At 42.2% G+C, this 18,693-nt stretch overlaps 2 protein-coding genes across 2 annotated transcripts in view; both read right to left on the reverse strand.

Moving 5' to 3' along the window:
* The window catches only part of PIP5K1B (phosphatidylinositol-4-phosphate 5-kinase type 1 beta), a 388,154-nt gene that overhangs the window by 37,558 nt on the left and 331,903 nt on the right, over positions 1 to 18,693 (reverse strand). The window lies entirely within an intron of this gene.
* On the reverse strand, positions 4,642 to 5,906 carry LOC136394626 (glyceraldehyde-3-phosphate dehydrogenase-like). Its single transcript, XM_066368033.1, has one exon. It carries the CDS (start codon positions 5,834 to 5,836, stop codon positions 4,835 to 4,837), a length of 1,002 nt encoding a protein of 333 aa, XP_066224130.1. The 5' UTR covers positions 5,837 to 5,906; the 3' UTR covers positions 4,642 to 4,834.

Here is an 18,693-nt window from a genome sequence, read left to right on the forward strand (position 1 = left end):
AGTCCTCAAAACTAAAATCAAGATGGTAAGAAAATATGTAATGGTGTGCATCTTAATTTTTATTTCTATTTTTAAAGGGCAGTTTGTAGTTTTTATATAATTAAATAGAATTAAAATATTTAATTTGTATTTATATAATTACCACATTTCCCCATGTATAAGATGATCCCATGTGTAAGAGACAACTTAATTTTGGGGTGTGAAATTTGAGAAAAAAATGTATTACATAAAGTTATTGAACTCTAGTCTTATATTCATCATAAAATTCATACAACTCCTCATCACTGTCAAAACTCCCATTCCATTATCTTGTCCTCACCTGTATCTGATGACAAATCACTGTCTTCCACAATGAGTGCAAAAACAAGTGCAAAAAACGGGAAATGCAAGTAAAAAGATCTATAACCACTGTATAAGATGCACCCAATTTTTAGACTCCAAATTTTTTGAAAAAAAAAAAAAAAGTGCATCTTATACATAGGGAAATATCGTAAACCTCTATGGATACTGGGCTATTTTGTAAACATATGATTTGTTTGATGAGATTCAAAACTAAGTTTTCCCCTTCCTGTCTGAGTTTTTAGTTATGACTTTCATTGATTTCTCTCCTAAGATTAAGGATATAACCAAGAATATTCTGGAAGTCCTTTTCTTTTAAAAATTATTTAAATGCACTACTTGTAGTGTAAAATATAGCCAAGAAGTAATCCTCCTCTCTCTGTTGTCCTCTTGTGACCCAGAGATTCACCTTTCTAGAAGTAAACACAGGTTGCAAATATTTCTCAATCTAATATTTATCTTTTATTTTTGAAAACTATGAGTAAGCCATGAGCATGTGTAATACAAAATTAAAAGAGAAAAGAAACCTAGAATATTCTTTGAGATTTAACAGCTACATTTATGAGTTATTTTAGTTAAAATTCAATAGGATTACAGAAAAATTTCCTCAGTATCACCTGGTCAAAATTTGATAAAATATAATAGGCATATATATATATATATATTTTAATTGTTATTTACACTGTTTTTCACATGTATTAGAACAGTTTTCTATCCTAGTAAGTAGAATATTCTTACACAGTGAGACAGCACTTCGTACCCACTAGGATGGCTATAAAAACAGACAGACAAGTGTTAGAGAGGATGTAGAGAAATTGGAGCCCTCCTGCATTGCTGATGGGAAGGTAAAATGGTACAGCTACTTTGAAAAATAGTTTCCATGCATGGGTCCTTAAATCTTAAAACCATTTGAGCCAGCAATTCTACTCTAAGGTATATGTCCAAGAAAAATGAAAAAATATATGTCCACACAAAAACTTGTGCATTAATTTTCATGGTAGCAGTATTCATAATAGCCAAAAAGTATAAATAACCTAAATGTCTACCACCTGATGAATAGATAAATAATTAACACAATTAAATATTTTTGAGCAATAAAATGAAGTACTGATATATGCAACATGGGTGAACATTGAAAACATGCTTAAAGAAGCTGATCATGAAAGACTGCCTGTTATATGATTTAATTTTTACGTGAAATGTACAGAATAGGCAAATCTATAGAGACAGAAAGCAGATTAATGTTTCTAGGGGCAGGATATGGGGTATAGAGAATGACTGCTATTATGTCTGGGGTTTCTTTTTGGAGGAGCTGAAAATGTTCTAAAATTAGATTCTAGTGATAGTTATACAACTCTGGGAATATACACACACACAAAAAATCACAAAACTGTATACTTTAAATGAATGAATTTTATGGTATGTGAAATATATCTCAAAAAGCCTGACCAGGCAGTAGCTAAGTGGTTGAGAGTTGGACTGGGATGCAGAGGACCCAGGTTTGAAACCCCGAGGTCACCAGATTGAATGTGGGCTCAACCGACTTCAGTGCGGGCTCACCAGCTTGAGCGCAGATCGCTGGCTTGAGCGTGGGATCATAGACATGACCCCATGGTCGCTGGCTTGAGCCCAAGGTCGCTGGCTTGAGCAAGGGGTCACTCACTCTGCAGTAGCCCCCCATTCAAGGCGTATATGAGAGAACAAGTGATGAACAACTGAGGTGCCACAACAAAGAATTGATGCTTCTTATCTCTCTTCCTTCCTGTAAGTCCCTATCTGTCTCTCTCTCAGTCTCTGTCGTCTCCCCCAACCCCCAATAAAATGTTTTATGAAGCACCTAAGGGTCATGATTCTAAACTTGATCTCTCAGCACATGGTATTAGAAGTAACAGAAATTTGATAGATGTTTTAGGTCACATTTTAGGACTATGTGTTTTGAATAAAGCCCAGATTTATTTACTATTCAAAAAAATTTTTTTCTTTTTCCTAATAGAAAAAAATATTCCAGTTGACCTGATAACATGAGAGAATTGGGCTGTGAGGTTTCAAGCCTGAGATGAAGAGACCATGCACGCAGCCAGTGGAAGCCTGGAGAACCTTCTATAATGTCACAGGGCCAGCACTGGTACTGCATAGAACACAAGTAAGCGGACCTCCATTCTGGAGGATGTCCAGCCTAGAGGTTGCCAGCTGTTGGCCCGCAAACCCAGTCTGGCTGGGAAAAGTTTGTTTTAAACCCAAATAGATTTTTTGAGGTTGAATCATTGCTAAATTAAGATGTAAGAAATTCCACAAAAACCTAGTTTTCTACCACTTATGAGAAACCAGAACAGCTGGCAATTCTGAGTAGCAATGAGGTTGTGGCTGCCTTCCTGAAACTGGGCGTGTTTTCTCTCGTTCTCTAGGGTCCCCACTACTCCCTCCTACATGGTACCTGGCCTGCTCTACTCACTGGCATCATCTCTGTCTGGCCTCTCTGCGTACTTGTCAGCCCAACACTTCTGCTTCACAGATGAGGAAGCCGAGGCCCAGGGAGGGGCAGTGGCTTACCCCAAGTCACACTGATATCGACTGAGTTAGGACCTGAACTTTATATTCTCATTAAGTACCTTTTTAATGGTCATCTCTGCTAAAACTTGCCAGAACCAAGGTAGTGAAGGCACTGTGCCTAGGAACTTGAAAATAATCCTAAACCAGCAAAAACAAGTGCAGTGTATGTATGATGTTTAATCTTTGTTCTCTTGAGAAGAGTAACGATGGACCGAAAGGTTAGAGGAAAAAATAAGTAGGCAAAATATGCTTTACAAAGCAACATTTAAAAAAGTTTTTAAAATTTATATTAGAGAGGGGAGAGAGAGAGAGAGAGAGAGAGAGAGAGAGAGAGAGAGAGATGGAGACAGAGAGAGAAAGAGAGAGAGAAGGGGTGAGGAGCAGGAAGCATCAACTCCCATATGTGCCTTGACCAGGCAAGCCAGGGGTTTCAAACCGGCGACCTCAATGTTCCAGGTCAATGCTTTATCCCCTGTGCTACGAGAGTCAGGCCAAACCAACATTTTTTAAAAGTTATAATATCTTTATTATTTTAAATTTAAACTGGGTGTTTCATAAACAACTGAAATTCAATGATCAAAGTTTGGAAACATTGCATATTATTTGTTGTTTTGCACTTAAAAAATATATTTAAAGTACAATTTTTAAAAATTAATTAGGGTAACATTGGTTAATAACATGATATGTTCAAGTGTATGACTTCATACTACATCATCTACATATTACATATTGCACTCACCACCCAAGTCCGGCCTCCATATATTTGACCCTCTTTGCCATCTTCATCCTCTCACCTCACTTCCCCCTGGTAACCACCCTACTGTTTGTGTCTATGAGTTTGTGTGTGTTGTTTGTTGCTTTATGTTTAATATCCACATATGAGTGAAATAATGTGGTTCTTGTCCTTTTCCATCTGACTAGTTTCACTTAGCATGATACTCTCTCTTTTTTCCCCCTTCTTTTCCAAGTGAGAGAAGGGGAGATAGAGAGACAGACTCCTGTGTGCGCTTCAACTGAGATCCATCCGGCAAGCCCTGTCTGGGGCCCATAATTCCAACTGAGCTGTTTTTAGCTCTTGAGGCAGAGGCTCCACAGAACCATCCTCAGCACCTGGGCTGATGCACTAAAACCACTCAAGCCATGGCTGCGGGAAGGGGGGAGAGAGAGCGAGAGAGCGCGAGCGAGCAATGGGGGAGGGGTGGAGAAGCAGATGGTCACTTCTCCTGTGTGCCCTGACCAGGAATCAAACCTGGGACATCCACATGCCAGGCTGATGTGCTACCACTGAGCCAACTGGTCAGGGCCTCATGATACTCTCAATATGCATCCATGTTTTTGAAAATGGCAATATTTCATCATTTTTTTATGGCTGAATAGCATTCCACTGTATGTATATGCCACATGTTCTTTTTTAAAATTTTTTTAAATTCATTTTAGAGAGGAGAGGGAGAGAGAGAGAGAGAGAGAGAGAGACAGAGAGAGAGAGAGGAGAGACAGAGAGAGAGAAGGGGGCAGGAGCTGGAAGCATCAACTCCCATATGTGCCTTGACCAGGCAAGCCCAGGGTTTCGAACCGGCCACCTCAGCATTCCAGGTTGACGGTTTATCCACTGCGCCACCACAGGCCAGGCACCACATGTTCTTTATTTAGTCATCTGTAAAAGAACATTTAGGTTGTTTCCATGTCTTTGCTATTGTGAATAATGTTGCAATAAACATAGGGGTATGTATATCTTTTTTTTTTTTTTTTGGCTGGGTATAGTGAACTTTATTGATGTTATACGACAAAGCAGGGCTTTCTAAGCCCCTCCCCTTCTTCAGGGGGTCTGGGATGGAAACTGTGCAGGTCAGGTTCTCAGTATGTTGGGGGATGGATCTGGGGCAAGGACTTCCCAGCAGCTGAGGGCTTCTCTTCCTCTTGCTGGGGCTGGTGGTCCAGGAGGCTCTTACTCCTTGGAGGCCATGTGGACCATAAGGTCCACCACCCTGTTGCTGTAGCCAAATTCATTGTCATACCAGGAGATGAGCTTGACAAAGTGGTCATTGAGGGCAATGCCAGCCCCAGCATCAAAGGTGGAGGAGTGGGTGTCACTGTTAAAGTCGCAAGAGACGACCTGGTCCTCAGTGTAGCCCAAGATACCCTTAAGAGGGCCCTCTGATGCCTGCTTCACTACCTTCTTGATGTCATCGTACTTGGCAGCTTTCTCCAGGTGGCAGGTCAGATCCACAACTGACACACTGGGGGTGGGGACACGGAAGGCCATGCCAGTGAGTTTCCCATTCAGCTCAGGGATGACCTTGCCCACAGCCTTGGCAGCGCCAGTAGAAGCAGGGATGATGTTCTGGGCAGCCTCTCGGCCATCACGCCGCAGCTTCCCAGAGGGGCCATCCACGGTCTTCTGGGTGGCAGTGATGGCGTGGACTGTGGTCATGAGTCCCTCCACAATGCCAAAGTTGTCATGGATGACCTTGGCCAGGGGGACCAAGCAGTTAGTGGTGCAGGAGGCGTTGCTGACAATCTTGAGGGAATTGTCATACTTGTCTTGGTTCACACCCATCACAAACATGGGGGCATCCGCAGAAGGAGCAGAGATGATGACCCTCTTGGCTCCACCCTTCAAGTGAGCCCCAGCCTTCTCCAAGGTAGTGAAGACACCAGTGGACTCCACAACATATTCAGCACCAGCATCACCCCATTTGATGTTGGCGGGATCTCGCTCCTGGAAGATGGAGATGGACTTTCCGTTGATGACAAGCTTCCCGTTCTCAGCCTTGACTGTGCCTTTGAACTTGCCGTGAGTAGAATCATACTGGAACATGTAGACCATGTAGTTGAGGTCAATGAAGGGGTCATTGATGGCAACAATATCTACTTTGCCAGAGTTAAAAGCAGCCCTGGTGACCAGGCGCCCAATATGGCCAAATCCGTTCACTCCGACCTTCACCATCGTGTCTCAGAATTGTGGCTGGCACTGCTCAGGAAGACGCGGCTATCTACCGAACAGGAGGAGCAGAGAGCGGGGTATGTATATCTTTATGAATAAGTGTTTTCAAAAATTTCAGGTAGATACCCAGAAAAGGGATTGCTGGCTCTCATAGTAGCTTTATTCTCAATATTTTGAGGAATCCTCAAAAGATTGGTGCATCCAGAGTGACTGCACCAATTTACCTTATTCCCCATGTATAAGATGCACTTTTTCCCCAAAAATTTGGTGTCTAAACACTGGGTGCATTTTTTTTTTTGTATTTTTCTGAAGCTGGAAACGGGGAGGCAGTCAGACAGACTCCCGCAAGCACCTGACTGGGATCCACCCGGCACGCCCACCAGGGGGCGATGCTCTGCCCATCCAGGGCGTCGCTCTGTTGTGACCAGAGCCACTCTAGCGCCTGGGGCAGAGGCCAAGGAGCCATCCCCAGCGCTTGGGCCATCTTTTGCTCCAATGGAGCCTCGGCTGCGGGAGGGGAAGAGAGAGACAGAGAGGAAGGAGAGGGGGAGGGATGGAGAAGCAGACGGGCGCCTCTCCTGTGTGTCCTGGCCAGGAATCGAACCCGGGACTTCCACACGCCAGGCCGATGCTCTACCACTGAGCCAACCAGCCAGGGCCTACTGGGTGCATCTTATACAGTGTTTGTGGCATTTCAAATGCCATGGATAGAACTGAGGATGAGGCAATACATTAAGACAGTGATTTGTCATCAGACACAGATGAGGACAAACTAATGGATGGGAGTTTTGATAGTGATGAGGAGTTGTATGAATTTTATGATGAACAAAACTTGAGTTCAATAACTTTATGTAGTACATTTTTTTTTTCAAATTTCGGGTCCCAGAATTAAGGTGTGTCTTATACATGGGGAAATACAGTACATCCCCACTAGCAGGGAAAGAGGGTTCTCATTTCTCCTCCTCCTTTCCATCACTTATTTCCTGTCTTATTTATAGTAGCCATTCTAATAGGTGTGAGGTGGTATCACATTATGGTTTTGATTTGCATTTCCCTTATAGCCAGTTGAGCATCTTTTCTTATATCTGTTAGTCATTTATATGTCTTGTCTATATGTGTCTGTTCAGGTCCTCCACCCTTTTTTATTTTTTTATTTTTAGGTGAGAGGAGGGGAGATATTGAGGTAGACTCCTGCATGCACCACAACCAGGATCCACCTGGAAACCACATCTGGGGCTGATCCTTGAGTACCAAGCTATTTTTAGCACCTGAGGCTATCCTCAGCAGCTGGGGCCATACTCAAACCAAATGAGCCACTGGCTATGGGAGGAAAAGAAGGGGAGAATGGGGAGAGAGAGGGGGGAGAAGCAGATGGTCACTTCTCCTGTGTGCCCTGCCTGGGAATTGAACCCACACACCAGGCTGACGCTCTATTCACTGAGTCGCTGGTTAGGGCTGCCATTTTTAATTGAATTGTTTGGGATTTTTTTGGATTGTATTAGTTTTTACAGATTTTGGATCTTAGCCCCTAATTGGAGGTATCATTTGTAAATACCGTCTCCTACTTGTATGGCTGGCTGCCTTTTTGTTTTGTTGATGGTTTCTCTTGCTGTGCAGAAACTTCATAGTTTGATGTGGTCCCATTCATTTATTTTTTTGCTTATATTTCTCTTGCCTTTAGGGTCAAGTTCACAAAAACTCCTCTGAGACCTTGAGACCAAGGTCTATATGGTGAGTACCCTTATTTTATTCTATGTATTTTATTGGTTTAGGTCTTATTATCAAGTCTTTAATCCATTTTGAGTCAATTTTTTGTGTATGGTGTCAGGAGTTTAGTTTCATGAAAGCATGTGACTTTCCAAGTGTCCCAGCACCACTTACTGAAGATGCTTTCCTTTCCCCATTGTATGTTTTTGGCTCCTTGGTAAAAAATTAGTTGCTCATATGTATGTTTATTTCTGGACTTTCAATTCTGTTCCATTGGTCTCTGTGTCTATTTTTTCTGCCAGTATCATGCTTGTAAAATTATTGTAGCTCTGTAAGATAATTTGAAGTCAGGGAGTATGATGCCTCCAGAAAGCAACATACTCTTGATCCTCAAATAATTAAAAATAGAATTATCTTATGATCCCGCAATTCCATTTCTGGGTAGGTATGCAAAAGAATTGAAAACAGACTCTCATGCATTTATTCACACACTGTTATAGACTGAATAGTGTCTCTTCTCTCACCGCATCCACAAATTCATATACTGAGTCCTAACCTCCAGCACATCAGAATGTGCCTGTATTTGGAAATAGGATCTTTATGTAATTAAGGTTATATGAGGTAACCTTATTACATGAGGTAATTGGGGTGACCTGTAATCCAATATGACTGGTGTCCTTATATAAAAAAGAGAAGATTAGGACTTAGACGCCTTGATCTCGCACTTCTAGCCTCCAGAACTGTGAGAAAATAGGTTTCTCTTGTTTAGGTCACTTAATCTGTGTTATGGCAGCCCTCAGAAACTAATACACCCATGTTTATAGCAGCATTATTCACAGTAGCCAATAGGTAGAAGCAATCCAAGTGTCAATCAATGGGTGAATGGATAAACGAAATGTGGTATTACATACCATGGAATATTATTCAGCTTTAGAAAGGAAGCAAACCCTGATACATGCTATAACATGGAGGAACCTTGAGGATACTATGTTAAGTGAAACCAGCCAGACATAAAAGGATAAATACTGTATAATTCCACCTATATACAGGACCTACAATAGTCATATTCATAGAACTAGAAAGTAGAAAAGGGTAGGTGGAGACTGGGAACTAGAGAGTTGTTAATAGGTATAGGGTTTTTATTTTGCAAAATGAAAAATGTTCTGGTGGTTGGTTGTACGACAATGTCATTGTACTTGATATTACTGTACTGTGCACTTAAAAATGGCTAAAATGGTAAGTTTTCTGCTATGTGTTGTTTACCACAATTATAAAAAGCAACACATTTAAAATATAAGAAATATCTAATATTTAACAGGAAGAAAGGTATTTAAGCTTCCATTAGTTTAATACTTAAGGCCTGACCTGTGGTGGTGCAGTGGATAAAGCATCAACCTGGAACGCTGAGGTTGCTGGTTTGAAACCCCTGGGTTTGCCTGGTCAAGGCACATATGGGAGTTGATGTTTCTTGTTCTTCCCCCCCCAAAAAAAATTAATAAATAAAATATAAAAAAATTATAGAAATGCTTAAACAGCATGGCATACATGAAAAAACTATAAAATATACAGCCCTATATAATTAGGCATTTATATACATATATATATAATTTTTTACAAAGACAAAGAGTCAGAGAGAGGGATAGATAGGGACAGACAGACAGGAACACAGAGAGATGAGAAGCATCAATCATCAGTTTTTCGTTGTGACACCTTAGTTGTTCATTGATTGCTTTCTCATATGTACCTTGACTGCAGGCCATCAGCAGACCGAGTAACCCCTTGCTTGAGCCAGCGACCTTGGGTCTAAGCTGATGAGCTTTTGCTCAAACCAGATGAGCCCGTGCTCAAGCTGGCGACCTCGGGGTCTTGAACCTGGGTCCATCCGCATCCCAGTCCGACACTCTATCCACTGTGCCACTGCCTGGTCAGGCTAATTAGGCATTTATATAGTAAAAGCCCATTAAGTATATTCTGAATAACCTGACTTATTAACATGTCTTGGCATTGAGTGAAAGCTACAAACCATTTATTTCATTTATCTTTATATTTGTTATCCTCATTATTTAGTACATCTAGAGTGAGATCGGAGTACAGAACTAGCATGTCACTTCCTAAAAATCTTAGATTAGGTACTGCCTACCACCTCAAGAAGAATAAGAATACACTTTAGGGAAGCAGACACTTGAGCTGGTAACGCGTGACAATAGAGCATGAACTTTTGAACCAGGTAATTTAGCTTTGGATTCTGGCTCTTCTACTTAGTTGTGTGTGATACTGGATGCATTTCTCAACCCTTCTTAATTCTAGTTTCCCACATGTAAAATGAGAGTAATACTGTCGAGTGTGCAGGGTTACGGAGTGATTAGCGACAATGAACATACGGCACAAACATCCACTTAGGTGCTAGGATGTAGAAGAGATCAAAATAAAAAAGCTCTGCCTCATGGAATTTATGTAGTATTGAGGGAGACAATGAGATAAATACTTAAAATATTATTTATGTTGGTCCAAAGTGCTAAGGAGAAAAACAAAGCACAGAAAAGAGGTGGAAGTGAGTGAGCAGCTTGGGCAGACCCCCCCCTTGATCTGTCTTAGGAGTGTGTAGGATCTCGGTCCGAGTCAGACACTGGGGAGAGTACATGTCCCGTACACTCCAGAACATCTCACTCCAGCCCCTTTATCTGGGTTTGAACAGGCACCCCCACTCCCTGCCCCCTCTCCCTAAAGTCATATTCTAACTGACACTCTTTCCTTGGTTTCTCGAACTTCTTTTAAAAGCTAACCACTGCAAAACTGGTGTTTGACCACTTCCTTTGTAAGTCCTGTAGTCTCACACCTTGCTTTTGTAATGTGGGCCTCAGCAGAAACTGATAGCAAAAACATTTCATTTACACCAGGGGTCTCAAACTCACGGCCTGCGGGCCGCATGGGCCCGCCCACCAATTTTGTGCGGCCCGCAGATTAATCCACGAAGTTTGATTAGTCTGCGGGCCGCACAAAATTGGTGGGCGGGCCACACGGCCACGAGTTTGAGACCCCTGATTTACACATTATTTTTAGCAAAGATGTTAGTAAGTGTTATACACATTCTTGAAGATAAAGGTGTATTTTTTCCTAGTCAAGAAATCATTCACATAGGACATAAGGTATTATTTGGGCTAAGAACCTTCATACTTAAATATGAATGTTCATTGCTACTTAAAACCATTGAAGAAATGTAACTATTGATAGAGTAGGGAGGTAATACAAGAATACATCACCCAACCCAAATAAATGCATCCAGAGCCTTCCTTGATGATGCCTCAAGTAATACAGATAAGATATGTTTTAGAAAGGATTTTTACTTAAATGTTTGTGCCACTGATCAATTTCGTGTTTGTTTCTGCTCACTTCTGACACTGAAGATATTCCTGCTATTGTTCCGTCTTCTTACTGTACTGTTGGTTTCCTGGGCACAAGCCTATTTGGAATCAATTTCTAATTTCTCTGGCTGAGAGTTCCCCAGATTCCACTTTAGGGATAAGTTATAAGCGAGGGCACCTCTCTTGGGAGGAATGGCCTCAAAACCCAGTGGTCAAGTCAGAGGCCCTGCCATTCCTTAGCCTCATAGCTTGGAAGATCCATTTCTGGAAGCAGTGGTAAAGCCGTGACTGTGTTTAAGAGTCTGGCTGCCTGCCTGGATTCTGCACCATGAAGTTTTGCCACAATTCCCTCAATTCAGACTGAGGGCTAATTGCCCCTAATGTGCAACAAGACACTCTGGAAGCTTCATCTGCCGGGTCGGCTCTTTCCTTGTAAAAGCAGAGGAGCTGCCATGCCTCCTCAGATGCTCTGTGCTCTGCTCTCTGCATGGTCGCAAAGTTGTCACAGGTAAGACAGACAAGAGGGGGAAGTTCCCGTCCTCCTAGCCCTCTCTCTGGGAGCAGACGTTAATGGGTCTCTGATGCCACACAGGCCTCTCTGTCATTTAAAAAAACGCTCTTTCTGTTACCAGCAGCATTAGTTTGGCTTCACTGGAGAGCATTAGCCTGGCTGGACTGCTGAAAACAGTCATCAATAATTTTATAGCCTGGAACACTCTGATTTCTGTTTGCAGACCTAATGAGCGTTTTACAGCTAATTAGCATGTGGACATTTGCTCAGAGAATGTATGGTACAACCCACAGTTTTTTGTCTTTTACAAGTCATCCTCTCACTGACGTTTTAAAATCAAAGTAATAACATTATAATATATCATGTGATACAGATGATGATAAAATAAATTACCTCTTGCCCCAACCCCCTTATCCCCTAGGGCAGTTCCTTTTATGACATCCCTTTCTAGCTCTTCTGGTGGTTCCCTTTATATCTTTTTTTCATTTAATCATATACTTTAATTTTTTAATTTTTAATTTAATTTATCGGCTTGACATTGGTTAATACAATCATATAGGTTTCAGATGTACAATTCCATACACATCATCTGTACACTGTATTGTGTTGGCCACCCTCAGTCCAGGCTCCCTCCATCCCCCTTTGGGCCCCTTCACCGTCCTCTACCTGCTCCCACCCCCCTTCCCTCTGGTAATCACCAATACTGTGTCTGTGTCTGAGTTTTTTGCTTCATCCTTTCACCTTTTCAACAAGACCCCCCTATCCTCCGTGCCCTCTGACATCTGTATCTATGAGTCTGTTTCTATTTTGTTGTTAGTTTATTTTTTTTCTCACTATATTCCACATCTAAGTAAAATCATATGGTATTTGTCTTGCTCTGTCTGGCTTATTTCACTCAGCATAATGCTTTCCAGGTCCATCCATGCTGTCTCAAAAGGTAAGATTTCTTTTCTTTTTCACTGCCAAGTAGTATTCCATTGTGTGAATGTACCACAGCTTTATTATCGACTCATCTACTGATGGGCACTTGGGCAGCTTCCAAATCTTAGCTATTGTAAATAATGCTTCAGTGAACACAAGGGTGCATATATTCTTTCAAATCAGTGTTTCGGGTTTCTTTGTATATATTCCCAGAAGTGGATTCACCAGGTCATAAATTCCATTTTTAATTTTTTGAAGTAACCCATACTGCTTTTCACAATAGCTGCACTAGTCTGCACTCCCACGAACAGTGCATGAGGGTTTCCTTTTCTCCACATCCTCACCAACACTTTTTGTTTGTTGATTTATTGATGATAGCCTTAGACATATGAGGTGATATCTCACTGTGGTTTTAATTTGCATTTCTCTGATGATTAGTGACATTGAGCATCTTTGCCTATGTCTATTGGCCATCTGTATGTCCTTTGGAGAAGTGTCTATTCAGGTTCTTTGCCTATTTTTTAATTGCATTTTTTTTTGGTGTTGAGTTTTATAAGTTCTTTGTAATTATTTATTTATTTTAGTGTGGAAAGAGACAGAGAGAGAGAGAGAGAAGGGGGGAAGGAGCAGGAGGTATCAACTCCCATATGTGTGTGCCTTAACCAAGCAAGCCCAGGGTTTTGAACTGGCAACCTCAGGAATCCAGGTTGACGCTTTATCCACTGCGCCACCACAGGTCAGGCAATCTTTGTAAATTTTGAATATTATCCTCGTATTGGATATGTCACTGGTGAATATATTCTCCCATTCAATGGTTTGTCATTGCATTTTGTTGATGGTTTCCTTTGCTGTGCAAAAGCATTTAGGTTTGATGTAGTCCCATTTCTTTATTTTTCTTTTGTTTCCCTTGCAGAGGAGATATAGCAGAAAAAATATTGCTCCCAGAATTGTCTAAGATTTAACATAGTTTTCTTCTAAGATTTTTATAGTTTTAAGCCTAACACTAAGTCTTTAATCCATTTTGATTTTATTATTGTCTATGGTATAAAAAAGTGGTCTAGTTTTGTTTTCCTTTTTTGCATGTATATGTCCAATTTTCCCAACAATTTCTTGAATAGACTACCTTTACCCCATTGTATGTTCTTACCTTTTATGGTCAATTAATATTTATTAATTGACTATAAAGGTGTGAGTTTATTTCTGAGTTCTCTATTCCATTCCATTGATCTATATGTCTGTTTTTATGCCAGTACTGTGCTGCTTTGATTACTATGGCTTTGTACTATAGTTTGATATTAGGTAGCATGATTATTTTGGGGTCTTTTGTGGTTACATATAAATTTTTGGAATATTTTTTCTAATTCTGTGAAATACACCATTGGTATTTTAATAGGAATTGTGTTGAACCTACAAATTGTTTTGGGTAGTATGAACACTTTAATGATGTTAATTATTCCTATCCATAATCATGGTCTATGCTTTCCCTTATTTGTATCTTTTTCAATTTTTTTCTTCAGTGTCTTATACTTTTCCAAGTATAGTTCTTCTACATCTTTGGTTAAATTCATTTCCTAGGTATGTATTTTATTCTTTTGGAAGTAATTGTGAATGGTGTTGTTTTCTTTCTTTTCTCTTTCTTTCTTTCTTTCTTTCTTTCTTTCTTTCTTTCTTTCTTTCTTTCTTTCTTTCTTTTTTTGTAGTTTTCTGAAGTGAAAAGCAGGGAGGCAGAGAGACAGACTCCCACATGCACCCAACCGGGATCCACCTGGTATGCCCACTAGGGGGCAATGCTCTTCCCATCAGGGGCATTGCTCCATTGCAACTGGAGGCATTATTTGAGCACTTGAGGCAGAGGCCATGTAGCCATTCTCAGTGCCTGGGCCAACTTTGTTCCAATGGAGCCTTGGCTGTGGGAGGAGAAAAGGAAGACAGAGTGAAAGGAGAGGAGGAAGGGTGAAGAAACAGATGACCAGGAATTGAACCTGGAACTTCCACACGCCAGGCTGATGCTCTACTGCTGAGCCAACCAGCCAGAAGGGTTTTTTTAAATTTCTCTTTCTGATAGTTCATTATTGGTGTATAAAAATGCAACTCATTTCTGGATATTTATTTTGTATCCTGTTACTTTACTGAATTCATTGATCAGTTCTAGCAGCTTTTTGGTGGAATCCTTAAGGTTCTCTTTATATAGTATCATGTCATCTGCAAAGGACAGTTTTACCTTTTTCTTTCCAATTTGGATGCTTTTTGTTTCTTCTTTTTGTCTGACAGATGTGGCTAGGACTTCTGGGTCTATGTTGAATAAGAGTGGTGAAAGTAGACATTCTTGTCTTGTTCCTGATGCCATATGGAAGGTTGTGCTCCACCCATGAAAAATGGAGTCTGCAGGAGAGTGACTCAGCATATGGGCTCCAGTGTCTGTCTCCTTAGCTCTCTTCCCAGAGCTATAAACCCTCATCTCTCCTTGCATGACTCTAGTCTGCTTCACCCTACCTCCACCAGATCTCAGGATTAGTGGCTGTGAGAGATTTTGTGCATTGGCCCTTTAAGAAGGTACCTGTGTCTCTGGCAGATTTCTATCTCTCCCTGATGTGCACAGCCAGATGTTATATGTGTACCTCTTCCAGTGCTCTGGGCTGGGGAGCCTGGTCTAGGGCTGAAACTCCATGTTCCTCAGGGGGAACCTTTGCAGCTGAGATATCCTTTCAGAATCTCAGCCACTACCTGTGGGAGCAGGCGCAGCCCTTTTCCCATTTCTGCCCTTCCTACCATTTTTTTTTTTTTTGTACTTTTCTGAAGCTGGAAACAGGGAGAGACAGTCAGACAGACTCCCACATGCACCCGACCGGGATCCACCCGGCACGCCCACCAGGGGCGACACTCTGCCCACCAGGGGGCGATGCTCTGCCCCTCCGGGGCGTCGCTCTGCTGCGACCAGAGCCACTCTAGCGCCTGGGGCAGAGGCCAAGGAGCCATCCCCAGTCCCCGGGCCATCTTTGCTCCAATGGAGCCTTGGCTGCGGGAGGGGAAGAGAGAGACAGAGAGGAAATCGATTTCCTGGCCGGGAATCGAACCTGGGTCCCCCCGCACGCCAGGCTGACGCTCTACCGCTGAGCCAACCGGCCAGGGCCCCTTCCTGCCAGTTTTGATGTGGCTTCTTCTCTATATCCTTGATTATAAGATTTCTCTTCAGCTAGTCTTCAGTTGGTTATTCAGGCTATTTGCTCTGTATTTTAGTTGTCAATCCAGTTTGGCCCTGGAGGAGGTGATTGTAACATCTACCTACTATGCTGTCCATCTTCTTTGTATCCTCCCTTCAAAGCTTTTGATAAATCAGGGAATAAGAGCTATTCTGAACCTAAAGCAGCATCTATTGATTCTGTATGAAGGACAATGACCCTCTCCTATTCTGAACTTCCTACTGACATTTGCTATTTATATTGTATTTTTTTTTACTGTGAGAAATCCACTAAATCAGTGTTTTTCAACCAGTGTGCCACGAGACATGGTCAGGTGTGCCGTGGGGAAATTAAACATGGGTCCCCAAACTACGCCCACATGCCGGATACGGCCCACCGCCAGCCGCCTCCATCCGAACATAAACATTCCCCTCACAATCCCTCCAGCTATCAGCAACAGGAAGAGTGGAGGCACAGGGAATGCTCACTGACCAATCACCTTCTAGGATTCATCCCGACCACTAGTGATGAACCAACAGGAAGGTCCCTGCTGGGGCTGCCGCGCACTTGTCATTGTGTGGCCGAGGCGAGTAGTTGAAGCTGCTACTCCTCCCCGTGGTCCCGATTTCTAATCCTGGTCAGGACTGGAGGTAAATGTTGCCACCACTAGATGAAGCCTCAGCCTCAGCTGGTTATGTCTATCCTGATGGTGTATATAGATATTTGACCTTTTTCTTTTTAAAAGAGGCCCCCGCAGAGGGGTGATATACAATGCATCACAATGCATCACAATGTTATCTAACTTTAAAGCTAAAGTTTGCTGATCTTCCTTTGGACAGTTTTTGGTTATCTGTTGCCAAGGAGTTCCCCATTCTGGCCAACAAAGCTATTTTGACATTGCTCCCGTTTTCAACCACATATCTATGTGAGCTGAGCTTCTCAAGCTTGACTGCGATAAAAACTAAAAACAGAGAGAGACTGAGAACTGTTGAGGAAGAGCTTCGTGTGTGTCTTTCTACCATTCCTGCCAGGATATCCCTTTTGTGTTCATTGAAACAGGCCCAGGTTTCACACTAAGTGAGTATAAATACATTTAGAAACTATATTATTAACTATATGTATAATATGTACTGTGTTAGAGTGTCATTTTGTGTCATTTTGGTAGAGTGGTGTGCCCCAGGATTTTGTAAATGTAAAAAATGTGCCGCAGCTCAAAAAAGGTTGAAAATCACTGCACTAAATAACCTTTCTAATTCCATTAACCACACACCATATAGCCTTTCAATTCCCACATTATTTCATCTTCGTCCCTGCTTTCCCCTCTTACTTCATATTAGATACACTTAAAAATATTTTTATCTCTACTTTGTCCTGGCTGTTACTATTTATATTTGATTTTGAAGTTAAAACCAACTTTTTCCTGCTTTGTCCATGAGTTGACTCCAAAATTAGAAAATTGATATATGCCGTTATGACTATGTAAAATACTGTTAATGCCTGACCACCAGTGAGTTAGGGTTATATCTGCTTCTCTAGGTGCAAAGTAAAATGTTCCCAACATCAAGGTTAAATGGAATCTCTCTCTCTATTTCCTTTTGCTTAAATTCAGAATCCAGAGAGTATTTAGAGTAAGAGCAGAGGCCTAGAGACAAGCCCTGCTTCTCTGGTTATTAGTTGTAACACTGGGCAATTCCTGTAACTGTGCTCCTGTAAATAAGAATAAAAGTCCATGCCCAGCCGGTCTCACAGGGCCATTAAGAGAACCAAGTCAGAGTCTGCAAATGAAAGGAAGGCCGACAGAGGGTAGTGCTCTTCTGTATAAACCATGGGAGTATCACTGTGACGTTACCTCTGGAACATGACCTCTTTTCTGAGTGGAGGAGAGCGAGCCTTGAGGAGATCTGTGGCATCGAGATTCACCATAAGACTTTGGAAATAATTCCACTTCTGCTGCTCTAAGTTTAGCTACCAGAACATTAACTGATAACAAGTGCGAAACCCACAAATACAACCTGGTCTCAATTAAAGACTGTAAACACGCATTCAGTCCTAGATCCACCTTCTGCTTAAGGGAGGCGGATTCCAACATGACTCGGACATTTCAGATGTAATGGTCAAGACAATACCATGGGCCTCTCTCGGAAAAGTCCTCTTCTCGTGGTGGCTGTGGAGGCTGCTCTAGGCTGTGGATGTCTGAAGCACTGGCACTGGGGTTCCTATGTGCAGCCTGGATAATGTTAGGGTGCAGTGAATCTCATGTCCCACTAGCATGGAGCATCTCCTTCATGCTGCGCTCCTTGCTGAGTGTACATGCAAGTCTGCAAGACTCCCCGGTGCAGACCCAGAGATGTGGGAGCTTCTGGCCATGGTTACTGTGTCCAGACTGCTTCACCAGCCACCTTCCTAACCTGCCCTGCCACACAGGAGGCTGGCAGAGGGATGTTTCTTTGTCTTTTCGGCCAAGAGCATGGCTGCGGTCTTCCACATTCTCCCACTTTTGCTAAGTTTAGACTAAGAGGCCTTATGTTGCAAACAAAGGCAAGCAGAGCACAGGCGCTCTCTCTGGTATCAACTGATGGCTGCCACATGGGTCTAGTCTTGGATTTAACAGTGTGCTGCCAGGTTTATTAGTGAAACTGGGCCCTAACTTGAAACCAGGCCCTAATGATAGTTTTTCTAGTTATAATTGTCTTCCTGGAGGTAACAACAGGCCTCCCCACAGTGCTCCAGAGACCACCACACCAAGCTGGATAAGGCTGGTCCCAAAGGCTTTATAGCAAGTGCAGTTAGCAGCTAAGTAACCCGAATCTGACCTCAAGAGCACAGTGGAACCAAAATTCATGGAACTTGGGTCGCAGAGATGCTGCTTTTACCACCTGCAGCCCAATAAGAAGCAAGGGGTCTGTCAATAAAACAGTCCCAGTGCAGGGACCAAACATGGACACACACAGGACTGAAAAACTCTGCCAGACTGGAATTTCTCTGTTCCCTCTCCCCCTTCCACATCCCTAACCGTAGATGGCTTAGTTCTAAGACTACCTGATCAGACCCCTGATTAGAATGAATAAATATGTACAACCTCTCCTTACCCTCACCTCTTAAAACGGATCCTAAGCCTTTGTTCGAGAGACTACTTTGAGCCTTGTCTTTGGTCTCTTCATTTGCGTGGCCTGACAAATA

Source organism: Saccopteryx leptura, chromosome 2 (assembly GCF_036850995.1).
Source record: "Saccopteryx leptura isolate mSacLep1 chromosome 2, mSacLep1_pri_phased_curated, whole genome shotgun sequence".
In the NCBI taxonomy this organism is placed as follows: Eukaryota; Metazoa; Chordata; class Mammalia; order Chiroptera; family Emballonuridae; genus Saccopteryx; species Saccopteryx leptura.